The sequence below is a fragment of the Camelus bactrianus genome, chromosome 8 (assembly GCF_048773025.1).
Source record: "Camelus bactrianus isolate YW-2024 breed Bactrian camel chromosome 8, ASM4877302v1, whole genome shotgun sequence".
Taxonomy (NCBI): Eukaryota; Metazoa; Chordata; class Mammalia; order Artiodactyla; family Camelidae; genus Camelus; species Camelus bactrianus.
In genome coordinates, this window is record NC_133546.1 from 4,830,308 (window position 1) to 4,851,129 (window position 20,822).

Genomic DNA, 20,822 nt, shown 5'->3' on the forward strand with positions numbered 1-20,822 from the left:
CTGCAAAACTATCCTCCTGTAACTGGAATATAGATTCCACAGTTTTATTGAATGTCAAAGCACATTGTTCTGCGCAGCTGCTCACAGAGGTGCCCTGAACTGGCGTTCCTCGTCCGTGACAAACACCTATTACACGGTCAGCATAAACTCTTCCCTCCCGGCCTCTGACATCACCCTTGGGGCAGGCAGACACAACTGCTGAATTGCGTATGAAAATTATAGTTTTATTGTGTATACAACTGAAGGTTGAACTCAGACTCCTGCTTCTTTCCGAGCCGTATAAAGAGGCGATTCTTCTCTGAGAGCAAATAAGCACAGCACACTATTGTGATCTAAGCAACAGGCACTATTTATGTATTGGAAAGCCTCGCTCTCAATAGGGCTAACAGTCCAATGGCCCAGGAGCCACCATTTTAGCAGCTGCAGAAAAGTAAGCGGTAGAAGTCAGACAATGAGATGCTAATGGCAGCGCAGACGGCCGAGCCGAAGACGGAGAAGCCTCCCCTGAGCCCCAGCCGCTCCCGCCGCTAGTTCAGCAAGCACGACTCGTAGGTGGGGACCATGTACTTGATGTTGATGAAGGCGTCCTCTCCCCCGTAGCGCTCCAAGACCGCCAGTGTCTCCTGGATCAGGTCACCGACGTTCTCCCTCTTCTGCTGGCTGTAGTCGATGCCGTCTCCGGAGTTGACTGGTTCATGCAAACACACAGAGAGGCCCATTATTGCTCTGCAGGTGCCCGAAAAGTCCTACACGTTAGTCTAGGCATTTTTCTCTGAATGCTTGCCGGAGATGCAAGCGTTGGACATTTTTACATGACGCTGCAGCGTTTTAGGAGTGGTGACCAATATACAAAAAATACAAAATCCCAGATTGGAGCTGATGAGAATTTACCCAAACTGAAGAAATCATAAAGTAAATGAAAGTGATCATGGTTATGATGCAGCTCACAAGTCAGGGAATCTGTCTCAAATCTGCTGATTATTTCTAGAGTTCTCTCTTGGACCTCCTTCTTCAAAATCCTAACACGGCACGGTCAGGAGGAGCCGTCCGCTGCAGGCTAGGGGGCTGGCCCTATGATATCTGACATGGGCAGACTTTGGAGGGAGAGGCTCAGTCCATCCCTGGGTCTTTGCTGCCTCTGTACGTGGGCATCACTAATCCCAGTGGTCGGCCATCCGAGAGTCTCCCCATCACTCTGGATGCGGCTGGGCGAGGGGGAACCGCCTTTCCGCTGTGGCTGTCCTGACCCCTCACTGAGTGTTCGGATGACAGTCATCAGTTATGGTGTCACAGGGATTTTTGCCGCCACTAGTTTTGGAGTCTGTCAAAGTCTAGGCAGGCGGTCAGCCCAGGGAGGACCTGGAGGACCCAGCCAAGGCCTCACCTCCCGGAGCCTTGAAGCGACCACCACGCCGCCATTTAGGCTCCGAGGGCAGGGACTCTGAGGCTTGGCGTTCAGCGGCCTGGGGTGGGGAACCGAGGTCTGGGACACCTCACTCCACACAGCGCCCTGGGTCTCAAACCGCTTGGATAAGAAATTGCTGACTGCCTTCCACCGGTGAAACCGCCCAAGTGAGTGGGGGTCTGACCAAAACGGGAGACCATTTGCCTCAACCCAGACTATTAAAATGTCACTGCTTTTTTCTCTAATCATGGACAGTACGTGCAAATTGCATTTCTCTCACAGATTTCCTCAACACCATTTATTCTCCCAGCAAGCTAGTCATCTTTGTGCCTCTGCTGACGTCACCCCACCTTCTTTCGGATGAAAGAAAAGAACCACAGGGCGGTCGGAGAGGCCCAGGAGGGAGAGGGTGAGCACTTAGGCTGTGGGATGCCACGGGGGGAGCGGCTGTCCCTTGAAAATGTGCACGTGACCAGATTAAAGTATTGATGCTATTCAGATTTCACATATAGCTCCAAAATGCTTATCTTGCCCAAATGTGAACATAATACAGGGGAAAAATGGTATTTCAATCCTTTTTCCCCCAGTTATTTTGGGCATTTTTGAAAAGATGGAGTAATGGCTCAGGCCAGTAATACAGTTAACAATTACAGTCCCACACAGCATAGATAAGCTGTTCTTTTGCTTGATTTTTCTGGAAACTTATTAGAGAAATAGCACTGTCTTCTATAACCTAGAGAAAATACATCGCTCTCTTGATTAGCTTCTTTTGGTGGAGTTGAAGGCAGGCAGAAATATTTCTAATTTTCAAAAAGCGAAAGATTATGAGTCACACAGCTACAGTGTGTATCAATTTTTCCTTAACAAATGAACTTAAAATGGTTTGCAAAGCGATTGTAATTAGGTGGGTTTTTCTCTTCCTCATGGTGGAAGCCTTCCTGCTCTCAGGTGAAAAGCTGGATTAAACTTAAAGCTTGATTTACAGGGTAGTTGATCATCCAAAATATTCATATGTGATCGTTGTCCAGAACAAGCAAGAGATGAAATGTTTCAACAGAAGGGTTCTCGCCCAACTGTTTTTCAACAACAGGTAAACTAAAAAAAAAAAAAACAAAACAAAAAAAACAAATCATGTAGACAAATACACACTTACACAGGTTCTTGGCTCTTTTTTCTTTGTCAAAGCTCTACAGCATGGTCTGAGCAGAGAGGGCAGTCCAGATTGCCACCAGGGAGGACAACGTGGTGTCACTCTATGTGGGGGACTTTCCATCAGGACATGGTCTTGGCTTGAATCAAGAGAGGAGAGAGCTTGTGTGTGTGTGTGTGTGTGTGTGTGTGGAGGGGGGATGGGGGTGATACGGGTGACAGGTGTGAAGAAAAGATGTTATGGAAGAGGGTCCAGAGGAGGGAAGGGACAAAGGCAACATGCTGAGAAGGGCCAGCAGGGACAGGGACAGATAATGCGTGTGACAAGGGAGATCTGGAAGGAAGATGTGTGTCAGGAGCAACTACGGCTTCCCGGGATTCCAGTCGGGGCAGCAGAGAAAGGCCAGCAGATATCTCTGGCTCAGCATTGAGGGCTTCTTCCCCCAGATGACAGTCCTGATAAAGTCCTCCTGGTCACGAAAGAGGTAGACACAGGGAGAAGGTGGTAGGACCAGTGTAGGCACAGCCCAGCCGAGCCTGTGGGACAAACCCCCTGGGGATGCATGGAAAATGTAGTTGGTGATGGCGCTGAGCTGTGACAGCCTTGATCTGGGTCGTTATGGACAAAGATACGTAAATTAATCACTAATAAATGGTGCCTTTTGTTGGCATATTAGTCAAAAGGTCAAGAACTGAATAGATCACGGGACAGACATATTTTCCTGATGGAGGCAGAGGGGGTTGGAAAGCCTGCACACAATGGAAAGCTTAACACACCCTGCTTTTCCCACTGCCTTCCAGAATGCTGTAATGACAAGCCACATTTTATTTCAATAATAACCTATTCTTACTTTTTAAAAAAATATTTGACTGTAGGAGTAAGGAAACTATGTAGCTTTCCCCCTTGACAGTGTATAAACCAAATGATAAAAAGAACAGAACAGAATAAAAGTTGCTTATTCAAAAGCGAGTTGGAGTTGGAATATTTTGTGGTTGCAGAATGTGTATCACTGGAGTAGAACAAAGACCACAAAGGAGCACCTCCCTTATCTGAACGCTGTCGTGACGGGCACAGTTTTGTGCCAAGCCACGTTGAGAGGCAGGTGAGCAGTGTGGTCTCCATTTCAAAACTGCTATATTGTCAGTTTCTTTAAGAATCTGAGCTTAAGGTGATTAGCTTGAGCCTCCCATTTTAAATACGTATGACACTGTTGGAAAATATGCTTGTGAGAATAGGGTGCTTAAAAAAAAAAACCAACACCCAGATGGTGATGTACAATGGTCTATTCTGATTAGGAAGATGGCATTTCAGTTCAGGAAGCCAGGAGTCTCTTTAACGTCCAGGAGCTAGAAAGATACATGGGTGACGGAAAAGGTACGTTTTATTTATAACCAAACAAATAGGACTATAATGACAGTTTAAACCAGACTTCGCATTTCTGAAGGGATGATATGCAAATGGGCCAGAACAAGGGCTCTCCCTTCTCTTCTCAGAGATCCTTGAGTGCAGGAGGCAACCAACCAGTGCTTGAAAGTTGTTCCTGGTTAGGGATTATTTCAAGTACAGTTACTGTTCTGCACGTTGAAGAGGTTTTCGTTATGCAGGCAGTACGTTTACGCATGTGCATACTCCTTGCCTATCTAACCCCCTTCAAACAGTCCTAACCTGCATTCTTTCCCTTTCTAGATGCCATTTTGGTCAGCACTGGGTACACGTATATATCCCAGTCTGGTGTCTGTCACTGGCAGCGTTTCAGCTCATCATCATGAAGTGACCATCATGACACTCGTCACCCAGGGCCCCCGCAAAGGAGGCTGCATCAGACGCGCATACATTTCACATAGCTACGCATCTGCAGTGCAGTGGACGTGGGCCAGCAGCAGATGCCTATCATGCAGAATTTTGATTTTTGCATTTTTGCAATTTCTAGACTGTGGAGAAGCTTTATTTTTTTTCCTTTCTTTAGTTACTATTATTACAGGAAAAAGGAAAAAACCCAAAAGCAAAGCAGAATAAAGGACACTTTTGGTGGCCAAGGCATGGTCTTCCAGAGTTATTGCTGAAGGTGGCATTGACGGCATCATGTGGCTGTGTTGAAGGGTGATGTTGTCTCTGTAGGCTGAGCACAGCACCAGGTACTTCAGGGGAATGCGATACAGGGACAAAAGGCCCTTGCCTTCGGGGAGCTTATCACCTGGGGGAGCCTAGCTGGCCACCGTCCCTCCGGGGTGCAGTGACCACGCCCCCGCCCCGGAGGAGAGCGTGGGCCGAGCTGCCTGACTGCCGGGAGACCCAGTGCAGGAGGCCTCGCCCCTGCTGCTTGGGTTGCCCCTGGAAACTGCCCTGAAGAAACTCGGGTCTGTGTTTTGGTCAGACGCTCAAGCCCTCTTATCTTAGAACAGGAAGAGCAGCGGGAGAATGGATGTTCAGCCACAGGAAGCTTAAGGAGCCTACATTCAAATTTGGATCTTTTTTAATTCCAATGTTTTTGATAAATACCCTTAAATGTTAAATGTATAGATGCTGTTACATGAACAGTAATAAACAAAGAAGTTATTGGGACATGAAAGCATTATTTCAGGAATCAGAAATGTAAAACACGTCATTGCTGAGTGCGGGTTGCTCAGCCAGCACACTGGAAGAATTATTCAGTGGGCACCGAGGGATGAAATAATTGATAAAATCTACCTATACTTCCGATCGCAACTAAGACAATCAGGAGGCACGATCTGGGGAGAAGGAGTGTTTCCGCTGGCTTTGCTGGCTCCCAGCTGGACCACACCACAGAGAGGCGGTGGGTTTGCCGGAAGGAAGGCGCCCCGCCCGCCTCCACCTGTCGTCCTGACTCGGTGAGTTGGGTGCCTTTCAGAACCAAAGAACCAAACATTCTTAAAGAAAACACTAGCTTGGGAAACTCAACGACAAGCCACCTGAGTGAATCAGGAAACGATCAGGGATGACTTAAATGACGGCCAGACTGCCGTAACCAGCCTTCCTTCGCCTGAAATACTAACTTTTGGAAGCTCTGAATTTGTGATGGAACTCGTCGCGCTCAGTAACAACAATGGCTCACGTCACCTCTAAAGTGTGCAGAAGCCCTTTAAATAACTGGGGAAAGAGCAGCTATTGCAACAAACACGAAGACAATTAGCCTGGCGGCCCAGCATTCACTGCAGCCTTGGCAGCACCTGACGGTGAGCTGGGCAGAGTGGCTCCCTCAACGCACCCAGGGCCTAACTGCAGCTGTAAAACCAAGGCTTTGAGATAAATCGCTGCTGACGCGTCACGGTTTGGCTGCACCCTCCTTTGGTCTACCGCTTCCTTCTCTGGCCATTTGTGTGTGGGCTCTGATGTGCTGTCAAGTGTGGCCACTTTGCATACACAGTATTTGAACATGAATCCAGGCCAAGTCCAGCCAGAAGCTTTTCTCAGCATGAGAGCATCCATCAATATAAAGTGACTTGCAGAGAACACACCTGTCCAGCAGCTCCCCAGGTGAGCTGCTGGCGAGCTCAGCTTGCAGCAAGGACTCTGGTCCTTCGGTGTGTACCCAGCTGGGTGGGGGCAATCCCCCTTAAGCAATGCTGAGTGGAATTGAAAAAAACACTAACGGAAGAAACTAAATCATTTCTTTCTGGATCAGAAAAGGCATCTTTTTGGTTCCTCAAATGCTGAACTGAAACACTTCAAAAGACTTAAAGCCGAACTGAAGAAGTTTTACCTGTCAAGACCTGTCACCTGGGAAGTCACCGGTCACAGCATGTTCCCTGCCTGGGTCTCAGTGATGTCATCTACTGGGGAAAGAAAGCAAGCCCTGGGGGCCTGCATTTAGGTCCTGGTAGGGGTGTGTATATGGAATCTATTGCAAACGTTATTGTTAAAAGATGTTTCTTGATGACATTAAATCATCACAGATTTTCTGTTGGATGATTCTGAACAATTTTTCCCTTTGAGTTTAGTGGATTTAGCAGTTATAAGATGGAGATGACCCCCAAACAGTAATTCCCTGTTCTGCTAACAGGGCATTTAAGCAGACATGTTAGTTTTAGTGGAACAAAACTAACATTTTCCAAAAGACATTTATAAAAAAAATGACTCTTATCATTAGAAAAAAATTCATTAAAAAGATAATTCATAATATATACAGTTGCTTTGAGTTTTTTTTTTCTTTCTCTTTTTAATCTGAGTTAATAAAGGGAGAAAAGACACATGGATGTATTTTGTCTTTTAAGGAATTTTTCAGTTTAAGACCTACATTAAATTGTCAACATTTGTTTTGCCAGAAATATCTGTTTATTTGGGGTTAGCTTGGGCTCAATTTACTTTATAGAAATAGCATTACCTGTTTTGGAATAAAGGGGCTTTGGTCCCATAAAGTGTGGAAAATTACAGTGGAAACAATTGTGAATTCCAGTCTGACTCTTTCTGGAGATGAGGGAAGGGAGGGGTGGGGACGAGGGGGAGACAAGCTAGGACAAAATTCATTTTCTACACTGAATAAGAGAAGAAGCCTTTTGGGGAGATGTTTTGAGCTGATCTGCTTTTAGAATCCTAAAGAAACGCTTTTTTTCACTTTCTTCTTTCAGCTTTGCTACGTTACTTTGAGGAGACTCATTATTGTTCCTTAACGATAACGTGTCTCCTCATTCAGAATTCTGCGTGGGCCCCTGCCTGGCCCAGGCTCAGTCACGGCCTCTGGGGCTGGCTTCGTGTTTTCTTGGAAAGTGGTGGTTCTCCTCGTACCCTTAAGTCTGACTGTACAATGGCTATTTCCAGAGTGTTGGTTCATGGCGAGTGTGAATCGAAGTTGCGACGGTTTTGCAACCAAAAACTTATAATAACTAGAGCATATGTCATGCCAGAGATGCCCAAGGGCTTAAACACTCCAAGTCTCCTCAGATCTTGTTGGCATTAATGAATTCACAAGATTTCTTTCCTCTGAAGATAAAAGCTTTCAAGCAAGACCTCAATTCCCAACTGGATGTCTGTCTCTCTCCATCTCCTTTTGACACTGGAGCTGGGTGACCAAAGCAAGAGGTCCCTAAGCCATCACAGTTTTGAAAGCTCAAAGAAAGGTTTTCACCTCTCAATGGGGGCAGTGATCACCTAAGAAACTGAAGAGATCATGGATCTTGGCCCAATTGTCAATTAAATATTTAAATTTTCCTCCAGATAGACAATGAAGATTTCTAAACAATTACCATTTTCCAACTGCAAAGTGGATTTATTCTGTAGGAAATTAACAATGATAACATTGGAATGTTGCGATATAGTGGGGAAAACATTGACTTTCAAAGGCAAATAACTTGCAATATAATTTTTCAAACCTCAGTATCTGCAATGTTCGATAACTCACTAGATAGTTAACTACGGACAAGTTATCTAATTTCTCTGAATCTCAGTTACTGTCCTGTACGAAGAAGGGACTGAACTTTGGTTCCTACCCAACTTAACATTACCTTATATAATATCACAACACAACTTTGGAACAAGATTTGGAAACGATGGTTAGTCGATGGATGTGTTCTGTTTCAGCTGAAAACATAATTGCAAAGCAACTGTATAATTCTTCAAAGTAAGCCACAAATCTCATAAGCATCAAATTCAGCCTTCAAATCAAGTTCTAAAAAAACCCGGAAGGACCAATGTTTATATAGTTAGTTCTAGTTTAGAAAGAGAACACTGTCAAAAACTCTAATTGTTGACACACTACTAAAATTATTCCATTCTGCTACTTCAATAAGTCTATATAGATTTTAATTTATTAGAATAAAGACCAAATATATGGGTTGATTTTTTTTATATCCAGTTGACAATAATTTGCCTGGAAAAAGGCAAATTAGGTTTATCTCTGATTACTGACTATTTTGAACTGGAAGTTATGCTGAGAGAAATAGGTGGGTTCACCAGTTTATCCGTCTACAAGATAATCATGACAGTAGGTTCGGCGGCCACGGAATCAAGCTGAATTCAAAGTTGTGAGGCGGAAGCATATCCTTTTTCTTGTTGGCCAACATGGTTCAATGAACAGACGGTGTCTAAAAGAAGCAGAGCCTTCAAGTCCAGCTCTCGTTCTAAATCTATTCCCTGCTGGCTTATCTCCTGGTGGAGTAATAATAACAATCATGATACCAGCATCGTGTCATTTAAAACTAAGAATAGCCCTATGAGCTGGATACTATTACTGTCGCAGCACAGAGGAGCAAACTGAGCTTCAGGAGCTGAAGTCACTTAGGAGAGTGACACGAGCCGTCCGGGACTCTGGGACGTGCGAAAGAGGAGCTGTGGGAGGCGTGGCGTCTGCTGAAGTACAGTGAGCTGGTGATGGAAGATGCAGACAGAGAGGTCCAAGCATCCTATGTCAACATGGGCAGGCGCACAGGAGCAGAAACGCTGCCTTCCTAACTGTACCTCGGGGAGAAGGAACACCATCCGGAGAGAGGGTCCTGGTGAATACACATCGAGGGAGAGATTCTACTCCCTGCAAGCAATCAATTCGTGTTTCACAGGGCAGCAAGCTGTTCATCTTAGCTTCATTTTGATGATACAGACTATTATGTTATCTTTCCTTCTTTATAAGTCCTTGAAATAATGACATCGTTTACCAAAATCAAGGCTGACTGATTTTCAGGACTTTTTTTTCCCCCATGTGGTATAGCATGAGAGGACTACATGAAATTCTAGGATTAACTTCATGGTTCATCCCTCCCCCCTTTACGAGCACTTATGACTTATTTCTCGCTCTGTAGGTATCAGCTGTGCGGCCTTACAGATGAGGAAATCAGAAGGCTTTAATGTGCACGGGACAGAAAAGCAGCCTGAGCGCCACCATCCTGGGTGCCGTTGCTACGTGTGGAAGGTACCCCGGTAAGTCAGAGCAGAGGTGCTGGGAAAACCGGTAACTGCAGAACAGGAGGAAGAGGGCGAGAAGGTAAAAAGCCGGCATCTTGTAGGTATTGGATGGTCTGTGTATATCCTTTAAAAGGGCCAAAGGGAAGTTTATGAATCAACGTTCAAGGATCCCCTGGGCCCATGAAGACCAGGGGAATCTCTAGAGTTCCTTCCAGAAGGGGTATCTTAAGATTCTTGGCTAGCCCTTGGTGGAACCTAATGCTGTGTGGCGGCCTGCAAGTGGCCCCAGGAGGAAAGTGCTGACTCCACCAGTAGTGTGAGCCCTGACTCTGGGCTCAGGAGACCAGCGTCCTCTCTGAATCCTCCTTTCTGTATTCAGTTTGCCACTGCACAGTGCCGGTGAGTCCAGGTGATAAACCCAGTTACGCAGCTGCTACCTGGCCCACCTGGGTTGTAGTAACAGTCGATTTGGTTTCTCAAACTCTCTTCTTCCTAATATGCCCTCAAATTAACTTTCCTAATCACTTTCTCTCCTGATTAAGAACCAACATTCCCATGTTGGATGATGGATCAAATTCAAGTTCCTGGCCGCCTAGGCCCTCTGCATCTGCTCTTCCTTGTGAAGTTAATCTTAAGATATTTCGCTCCTTCGGAACAAGAGCTTCTGCTCCACTCAGACTAGGGTTTCTTCCAAACCCCAGTGTGGGCAGGTTTCATCCACGTCTTTAAAATTTCCCATAGGAATATGCACCCCCCTCCCTCTGGGTAAGTCCAACCTCACCCTTTTCCAAGGCTAGTCTGGGATTTGCTCCCTCTGTGAGGTTGCTCCGCAATCATCTGTCCTTCTTTTGAATTCCTGGAATGACTGGTCGATAAGCTCCACCTCCCTCACTTACATGTCACTCTAGAACCCTCAGGGAGTGTTTCATGTCACTAGTTTTCCTGTACTTCACCGCCTCCTGAAGGACAGGTTCACACCACTTATGTAATAAACCTTGTTCATTGGCATCAACAAATTGAGTGTTTGAAAAAGGGATGAATGAATGAATAAATTACTATGTATGTTTACTGAATCCAGATACAATATAAGCAAATTCAGTTCCAAATAAATTGTATGTTAAATGTCCATAATTTACCTAATTCACATTCTTTATTTACCATTTACAAACCTGTGGGTTCTTATCCATGGAGATAGAATTTACATGGATTCAGAAAGGCCGAGTGTAACTATACACAGGGTCCTCCATCCCTTTTCCAAAATCCTCCTTGATTTACTTGGATTACCCTTAAATTTGAGAAAACTTTCTTTTTCCCACAGATTATCCTATTTCATTGACTATCTAAATTTTGTTTAGTATCATTTCTTACATAGCTAAATGGTAATTTTCAGTCAGGCAAATAAATGATTTCAATTGGAAAGGAATTATTGCTGCTTTTAGGAGTGATACAAACCTACTGGAAATAATTTTACTGCTTTTCGACTAATGCCGAAAACTTTAAAAAATGGGCCAGAATGACAGCTGCTATCATGATTTTCCATTTCCAAGAAATATTAATGATACAACCCATTTGTTGTTCTAAATTTTTTTTGGCAATTGAGGTACAAATATGAAAAAAGAAATCTCTGATTTCTAACAAGTTTTCTCGGCAAATGCAGTAAATTATGGGGAGATGTACTTCTCAAATTATCTTTGTTAGAACTTTCATCTTTATAATGAACTCAGAACTCAGAAGCCTGCATGTGTCCACTGGTGATCACCATCACAACAAATTCTGGTTACATCGTTTTAGACGAATAGCTGCACAGCGGGGCACAGAGCCACAAAGGAAAAGACCTTCCTGGCCCTGATGGACCCTTTGTTCTCCTGCAGAAAATAATTAAATAGATAAACTCAGTAATGGTGCTTCCAGTGGAAAAAACACATCAACCATTTCTGCACATCAAATGATTCCTCGATTATCTGTGATTTATCTCAGCTAAACTCTCTACTCTTTGAAAATTCTAAGATGAATTATTGGGTACAGAATCTAATAGTTTTCTAAGCCATTAGCTGGAAATTTTATCGAGTGAAAATCTTGCTCATCAAATGAGCTCAATTAATGCAAAAATAATATATTTAATGAACAAATCAAAGCAATCTGTTGGGCTGAACTGAGTTAACTGCTGTATAAAAAGCTTCAAGCCTTTTACAACTGTCGCAGTTTAAAATAACCTTGCAACATCTTTCAAAGCTCTGACTATCAACTTTTATCACGTCTACACTAGTTAGTTAAATGTGGCAGGAGACCTCCACTTCGCCACCAGCTGTATTAATGCAGAGCACAGCCTGCAAATACTCAAGTTCTCCTAAGTCCATTTTTACTAGTGTTCTGGGTTTTGCTAAAGTCCAATCAGAAGTTTGGTGGTGTGGTAAGGAAAGGAGAGTTATCTAAATTGTGGGGACAAAATGAAAATGTGGCCATTTAATCTGCCATAGCAGCATAATTGGGTTTGCACAAGAATTGAAACTAAAGCTTGTCGGAAATGCTGATAGGTGAAACATGCTGAGTTTTGATACTTTTGAATAAAGACTGTTTATTTGCCTGTGTTGCATTTTTATCTCTGAAAATTCCTCAGTTTAGTGCATACAATCACTTTCCTCTGAATCAGGGTTTGAAGATTAGGTGAGTCCTGACGAAGCCAACTGGGACCAAACAAGAGCTTCCCTAGGGGCCAAGGCCGTGGGCACAACAATGTTCGTATTGGGCCAAACAGCCTTGCATCCAGCTCCACGGGCCCCTCAGCCTGCTACTGAATCTCTGGCTGAAGCAGGTTTAACAATATCTACCTTTAAGGATCGGCACGAAGACAAAATCAGAGAATACAGGTTATGTCTTTACAAATGTAACACACTGATAGATGTTGACAGTTGTGACTGTGGGGCCTGTGGTGTCAGTGCCCCGGCCCCCGGGGAGCAGCAGATCATAATGAGCTTCCTCTGGGCTAGGGCAGGAAGAGGAGCCCACGGGACGCCACGGAGGAAGCTTTCTGCTTGTTCATTTATAAAATGGGTTCATTCTACAGTCCCAGAAAAGGAGCGGAGGTGAGCTGCTTTATCTTCAAGTTCTGCAGGAGAGAGTATAGTCAGCCATCTGGGCTCACTGCGAACACGGAGCTGCCCTGCTGGGGACGTCTGTCACCCAGGCGTACTTTGTTGTTTGGTCTAGATGGGCTCCTTGGATCCTGCCTGCATCACGGTCAAGGAACTAGGTTGCAGAACTTTATAAGTGAACGATTTATGTAGTAGGCTTACGCTCAGCCCTCGGCTCCCTTTCTCCCCAGGCGGAGTTCAACGCTGGTGTCTAAAGGACCGGGGAAAGGATCGGTTATCGTCCTTCTGCAAATGGCATGAGTGGCTCTGGCTTCCGCAAAGTCCTGGCTTTTCTACTTTCAGGAGCACAGTTCACGATTAGCCAGTTCCCTAGATTGCTGGCTGACTGTGTGAGATGCCATCTCTGTAACCCAACAGGAAAAAGTGGATTTTGTTTTTGAACGCACACTTGATCCTTGTGTCTCAAACCCCATGAGGTCATAATTACGTAGCATTCCTATGAGACTTCATATTTGCAAAATAATATATATTCAGGTTTCCTGATTGTGTGTTTTGAGGCAGTAATTGGCACTTAATACATACTCACAACAATGTGTTGTAGTTCCCAGCTTATATCAAGCAAGTGGCTGAACTGATGGAGGGAGAGAGAGGAGAAGTCCTTGCCTATTGCCGACCGCAGGTAAGAGCGAGGCTGGAGAGGAGATGACAGACCAGAAGGAAGAGCTGGAGTGTGTTCTGGCTCATGTCCTGTCCCTGCAGGAAGACTACTGAGATGAAGACATTTAGGAAGCTTGCTCTCCTGCTTCTATTTTAGTTAAAATCACCCCATCTACCTCCTTCACTGCACCGGTTGCTACTTTGGCCTCTGAGCTCCCCAAAGCCCTCTTCCTCCTCTAAACTCTTCAAACCATGAACTTGGACCCCTTGGGATGATGGTGGACCTCAGCTCCTGCCCAGGCCAGGTTCTCAGATCTGATATTTGTGCAGTAGACGTGGAGCAGACATCCTGGCATCCAGGCATGCTCGCTGACGTCCACCAGGCAGGCTCCTGCTGGACTAGGTCTGGATGAGGAGAAACCTCCAGACTGATGGAGAGACCTGGACCAGGGGTCTTTTATCCTGCAGCCACCGAGGCCTCTACACAAACCATCCCGTTGAGTTCCAGCCTCTTGGAATCCCATCTGAGGAGGAACATGCCCGTCCACATGCTTCTCTGGGTAAGATCTATATTCTTGGATTTGAAGACCCACCACTTGGCAGCTGTTTGTACTGTTACAGAGACGTCTGGCTCATAGGAGTGGCTCCAAGGGTGGGGACTGCAGGAGTCAAGGGAGTCTGGCTTGGGAAGTGTCTGTGGACAGACAATGTTCCCGGCCTTGGGGATGACATCAAGTCTGTCACCTGCCCTCCCTCCTCCTGGCGCGGCCCTGCTGCGGGGCTGGGGTCACACACAGGAAGCAGGAGGGCAGCTGCTGGACCAGTGGCAGAGCCTCTCTGCCCCCCACCGCTGCCCGCCAGGGGCTCACACCCCATTTCCAAGGGCCCAGGGCTGGCTGCCCCATTTGAGGACAAGAGGAATGTAGAACAGAGCAGGAAATCAGGAACCAGGTTCTAATGTGAACTCAGGTGTAGTCGTCCAAGTTCTGTGATTCCAGGAAGGTCAACCGTGTGGTGGTCCAGTGGCCAAGGGTGGAGTGGAGAACTTGGGGGTAATGGTCCGGGGGGAGAGGCAGATGCTCACACCCCAGGAAACCAATGATGGACACGAGTACCTGAGAGAGTGAGGCATCCCAGCAAGGAACGAAACCAGGTGATGTGGCAGAGAGGGCTGGGAGGGACCACCCCCGGCAGGTGATCAGGAAGGTCTCCCTGAGAAAATGAAATTTAAGCTGCGACTCGAATGCTGAGAAGAAGCCGGCTTTGCAACAAGCAGCCTGGGAAGGAGGCGCCCGCAGAACAGCAAAGGTACAGAAAGGCCTTGGGGTTGGAACAAGCTGTCATCAGAGAGCGTGATTTCACCCAGTTATCACGTTCCTTCTTTTCAGCACTGATGATCCTACACAGGACTGCGATTTTTAATGACTGTTCAACAGCTCCGGGGCTGAAGGAGTGTGAATTACGTAGCCGCCCTCCTCTAGTTAGGGACATTAAGTCTCCTTCCAGGTTTTCACAATTTCAGGTAATGATACAATAAACACCTTTGTGCCTACAATCTTTAGTTCTATTATTTCTTTGGAATAATTCTCAGAAGGGAGCTTACTGCTTCAAAGAATACGAACATTTTGTAGTTATTGGTGTGTATACACACACACACATATATGTATACACACATACATACATACATATACACACACATATATAGCCAAATTGACTTTCGGGAAGGTTATGCCAACTTATAATGCAACACAGGAGCTTACCTGTTTATCACAGCACAGGATGTGATGAAAATTTTGTTCTCTAATTCAGTATATGTAAAATGTTAGTTTAAGGTTTCTTTCACTAGCATTTTTCTAATTATTAAAGAGTGCTAACATTTTCCACTGCATATATACATTTTTTTGCTACATGTATTTTTTTCCCTTATAAAAGTGACTTGTTCTTATCTTTAGCCTATTTATTTATCAGGTATTTTTTTTTTATAAGAGAAATAATGTCTCCTAACATCCTGGGGAGAAGGGAGTGGACAGATCTCTGGAGTTAGATTTTTCTAGTGCACAAGGCTCTCCAACACTCATTCATTTTTCTTTCTTTATCCCTTCCTTCTTTCCCTCCTTCCCTCCTTCCTTCCTTTCTTCCTTCTTTTTTTTATTGAAGTACATATTCAGTTTGTAATCTTGTGTCAACCTCCGGCATTCGCTTCTTTCTGACTAACTCATAAGCACTATTCAGAGAGCAGAGGATGCCCGGGAGAGGTTGCTGTAACTTCTAGAGGTGCCCCAGGGCAGTAGTACCCTGGGACTTGAAAGAATCTGGGGTTGTGTTAAGAAATGCGGAGGAAATTGAATAATCAGTAAATCGCCTTGAGTCATTTATTTGATTATCACCTCTAGAAGGAGAACATTCATCACTATTAGATCTCTAAAAAGCTGCTTTACATTTACACCCTTTCCTTGGGATCACCTATCGGCCACCCCCACCCCCAGCCATCGCTTGCTCCCTGGGTCACCCCGTGAAGCCCATGCTCAGTTACCCACCCGGCTCGGCAGGCACAACCTCGCCCGCGGCTTGGTCCTGCCCTCACTGACAACATGCTTTAAGTCGACTTTGGGGGCTACCTTCAAACTGGATTATTTACAAATGAGGCCATACAGAAAATCACTGTTATTTTGGCTTATCTGTGAAAAGTGTTCATTTGTTAAATGTTAAATTTGTGATAGACGACAATTGATTTAACCTTATGTTGGCATTTCTACAGTTTTTACTGCATGAGGAGGCCCGAGAGACGGAAGTGAGGCCAGGCAGCCCAAGCTGGAGGCTAGGCAGGTCTTGGGGGGTAAACTTTGAGGATGCAGACGGTCTTTTAAAATGCATCTGCTCTCACTGGAGGGTAAAAGACCAGCAGCAGTGGAAACTGAAGCCTGCTGTTTATCTGCAGGCCAGGGCCAGTGCAGACAGCTGTGACCGGAGCCGCCCGGGAAACTATGCCAGTGGCCTTAACCGTGACCTCTGGTTGCAGACGCGCTGCAGTGGGTGTACTGGCATCTCTTTTAGGCACAAATAGGCACAGTTGTGTAAATTTTGTTTTGAGGTCAGATGATGAACTTGCAGGCACTTATTTTTAGTGAATAATAGGAAAAACTATGTCTTTACAACTTATTTCAGCTTAACAAAACAAAGCCTTCTAGTGGGAAGAAAGTTGCATAGTACACTGAGAGCAGATTTTAAGGTTAAAACAAACATTACAAAAGGACTTTGAATCTGACTGGCACTGAGGTATTGCAAGGTCAGATTGACAAGTGACATGCCATTCAATTAATTAAGGTAAATACAGTTATTTGGATAGATAGTTTAGTACATATGACTTTTATTTCTAAATTATCTGACTTTTTCTTTTACTTTTTCATTTCCTTTTATGTAGTTACAGCCTATTTTAAGATATAATGTTATAAATTAAGAAAAAGCAAGCTATGTTTACAGAGGTCAGTGTGAAGCATTTAAAGTTGTTTTTCTCATGCTGATGAGCTACTGGCAGGTCTAACCATGGCCGTCTCTGAAAGAACAACGTAAAATAAAACCCATGAAGAACATCTCAGGGCTGCACGCATTAGCGCACGGCTACAGTCCTTACTCAGGAAAGCCAGTGGAGTCTGTCAGGAAACCAGTGATTAATCCTACACAAAACTGCATCACTAGGACCCCTAACACTACCGATCCAAAAAGCCGGATGGTAAATAAAACTACTCAAAATTCCAAATTCCTTGAAGTCCAGTTAAAATTGTTTTTCCCTTGAAGGTACTAAATTGACACACTTTATTTATTCTACTCTTCCCCTTAAAAAATCTTGTAGCTATGAGATGGCAAATCAGAATTTGGGGAAAAGAATAGACTTTGAGGATCTCTATTTCCTGTGGAATGAAGCTGGAATTCTACCCAGAATGAGCTCTCAGAAGTCTACCAGTCACCCAAGGGACTGTGGGGTTAAAGGAGGGTGTGCAGAGTGAAGGGTGCCGGCTGCCCCGTGCAGGGCTGCCCAGAGGGGTGGGTGGAGGTGGTCTCCAGCTTCTAGGAGGTAGCAGATAACAGGGTCCTGCCTGTGGTTTGTTAAGCAAACTTCTGATGGCGTGTAAGTCAGTGCTCCGTGGTCCCAGAAACACGTTTGGGGCCTCAGGGTACAGGATAAGGACCCTGAATTGACCCTCTGGGGAAAGCAAGGTGTTAGCACCAGGCCAGCAGTCTTAAGTTCCTTCACTTAATCCTTAAACAATTCTGTGAGGTCGTTGAGGATGACGATCAGGCAAAAACACATAATGATTACTCTGCCCACGTGCCTAGGTTAGCGCTGCTGTGAAGACGGAGCAGGGTCACCTAAGTAAAACTCCTATGTTTCTCATTGTATTTGTTAGTATGGTCATCATTATAATATCAGTATCAATGTCTCATCACAGGGTGGCCCTGAGAATGAAACAAACTAACTTATGTAAAGCACCTGGCCCAATCGACAGTTATTGTTTATTTCTTTCACGTTCCTAATAGGGTTGATTCAAGGAGCTTACGTGTGTTCATTAATATTCTAATCTACCCACTGTATGGATGAATACCTTGTCAGAGATGGATTTGATCTCAGGTCTATCTAAAACCGAGTCTCAGCTGTTTCCATTACAACTTCCTCTCCAGGGAGCTCAGGGTCAGTATGGTCAAACCCAGCTTGACTCAGCAATTTCTGACCATTGACCCTATAATCACTTTAGAAAGGGGGTCCCTCCTAATCTTTGTGGATTATTTGGTCTTAAAAATATTTGGGTTTAGGTCTTTAATCTTTCTTCTTCTATCTATTTTATTCTATCCAAGAAGAATTAAAATAACAGAGAGAACAAAAAATTTTAGATGAAACTGGAATGCATTTAAGATTTTAAAATGTGCATGTGCCTACAATAGTAACAGACATTATTTTAATAAACGATATAAAATATTGCTTTATATGTAACCATATGACATTGCCAATGTTCAATCATTTTGACTTTTAAAAATGTTAGTTTCATATGGTTTAATCTAAATTTTAATTTTTTAATTGAGGCATAATAGACAAAGAACATTATATTAATTTCAGGTGTATAGTACAATGATTTGACATTTGTATATATTGTGAAGTGATCATCACGATAAGTCTAGTTAACATTCGTTACCATTTATAGTTACAAATTATTTTCCTTGTGATGAGAACTTCTAAGATCTACTCCCTCAGCAACTTTCAAATATGCGATACAGTGTATTAACCATAGTCATCATGCTGTACGTTACATCGCCGTGACTTAATTCATAACTGAAAGTGTTTACCTTAAATTTTAATTCTTACTATGTAAAAAGGTTTACCATGTAGTTCTTACTATAGGCGCTAGATGTGTAAGCTCCTTTCGTACATTTAGCTTACTTAATTTTAATTCTCAACAACCTTGTGAAGCTGGTAATGTTACTGACCACAGTTTCACAGATGAGGAGCCTATTGTATAGAAAGGGCAGATCTGACATCCAAGTATAAAATGTAACCCTGATATGCAAAATAATTAAATATCTTTACAGATATTTTGACCAAGAAATTCAGTTGCTATATATATGAAAATAAAATGAAATTTTAAAAATGTGATATTAAGTAATTTCTTTACTTTGAGCAACCAGATGAGGACGTCAAATCTAACTGTCCTCCCACCCTCCCCCGAAGCTCCTCAATAAAATGGTTTGATTCCAGAAAGAAATAAGTAAATAATTTCTTTAACAATGGACATATTATTCAACTAAATGGAAGCTGCTTTCCCTCTGTATAGCTTTGGAACTATCCATGACATTAATAATGTACAAACAATAATTTTGAGTCACCATAATTGGCAAAAATTGAATGCAAGGATAGATATGGTTGTCAGAAAATTTACTGTAAAATAAAAAGTTTATATCTGATCCTTAAAAATATTTCTTTCCAAGTTTTCTCCAGTGTTCTCTTTTCCTTAAGTGGCTATTTTATCTTTGGAGAAAACAGACCAACACCAACAACCTTTTATTGACTAATTTTAAATGTAAATTTTGTCTTTAATAATTTTCCTTGATTCTCCATGAAAATAACTTGTTTAAAGTTACCATCCCCACTAAATTTAAGATTTTTTTCCTTTTGTAACATGCTTTTAAACTGTTTTATGAAAATATTTCCGTAGGGGATACAAAACAATATTATGATGACATAGGTTGTTTTATGCCTGTGCAATTTCATATAAACGTATATAAAGCAATATTATAGCAGATAAAGTTTCCTATATGAGATTAAATTCTCATTAATATATTTTTAGTGTTTTTTGAAAAATAGTTTAATACAAAGAAGTACAATTTCCTTATCTATTTTACTACAATTGCATTTTTTGTTTTAGATCATTTTCATTAAAATATCTTGTTTCCAAATCAAAATAAAGCTCACTTTTATTTTTGTTAGAGAAATAACTGGGTCGTGTTCTGTAACGGCTGTTGGAGGTATCAGGCTAGACAGTATCTTGGCAAAACTAAAATCTAGGTTGGAAATGAAAATAGGAAAGTGCTAGAAAATATTAGTAGGCTTTACGAGGATATATTGAAATGTGGTGAGTACTGCTGTTTTCTTTTCATGACTATCTCTTTTATAGTCTTCACTGATGTTGGAAAAACATGATTTTCTAGATCCATATTTAACTTTCAAAAATGATGATAACTTCCGTTAAAAATCTCCCATCACAAATTTATATTCTTTATATACGAAGACCAAACATACAGTAATGTATCAGACCCTGAGTGTCTGTGTTAACTGGCTCTAACCATCACGCGGGCTGTCATTACATGTGTTTGTCTTGTTATGTCACCGTCTTAAGTCCCATGTTGAGGAAGGGAAACGTTTTAGTTACATTTTGTTTTGTTTTGTTTTGTTTTTTTTAGTTACAAATATTTTTGATCTCATGGACCATGTATATAGGGAATAATGGAAATTTCCAAAAATTATATTTCTGTAATTCCTGATGTAACTGTCAACCATACAGCGATCTGGCTGAGAAGGCTGCATTGCCTGGGATCACCCAGAAATGAGCACAAAAGACTTAATTACGTTGTTGTACTTCATGGTTGTCCTTTGAAAAGTCTGTTGGATTGCCAGCAGGGAGACCAGGGCTGGCTTTGCTCCTCCACAGATCCCAAAGCACAGAGGTAACTGGTGCCTACACAGTGGCTCGCCCTGCCATGGGCTCGCGTGCCAGCCCACAAACATGTCCATGATAGTTCCACAGCTATACAGAGGAAGCGTGCCCGCGATGCTGCGATCACTGGCAGGAAGGATTTAAGGCACGTCCACTCTATCACTGAGGCTGAGATCAATAGTTCATTATTGATTGTTGTTCACGACCTAAGTGTCATTAAACTCTCCAGAGACAACATGCCTCATAGGATTTCCTGGAAACTTCACTTGCTGTTAGACCTTTCATATTAAGCATAAAGAAAAGGCACACAAAATCTCCCCTAGTAACCTGAATAATTCACTGATACACTGGGAAGATGTCTAAATATTAGCACTGTATTTGATTTTACATTCAGGATCAAGCTATCTCCATTTCTGTCTTTGAAAAAAAATCCTTGCAAGGGTGTGAGATTGCTTACTAATTTC

At 43.3% G+C, this 20,822-nt stretch overlaps 1 protein-coding gene across 2 annotated transcripts in view; it reads right to left on the minus strand.

Moving 5' to 3' along the window:
* Nucleotides 1-203: 203 nt before the first annotated feature.
* Nucleotides 204-20,822, minus strand: part of PACRG (parkin coregulated) — a 448,401-nt gene continuing 427,782 nt past the window's right edge. For both annotated transcript variants that reach the window (XM_045524592.2, XM_045524591.2), the window contains one exon: nucleotides 204-688. In XM_045524592.2, coding sequence (XP_045380548.1) covers nucleotides 528-688 — 161 coding nt within the window. In that variant the 3' untranslated portion in view covers nucleotides 204-527. The remainder of the gene's footprint in view (nucleotides 689-20,822) is intronic.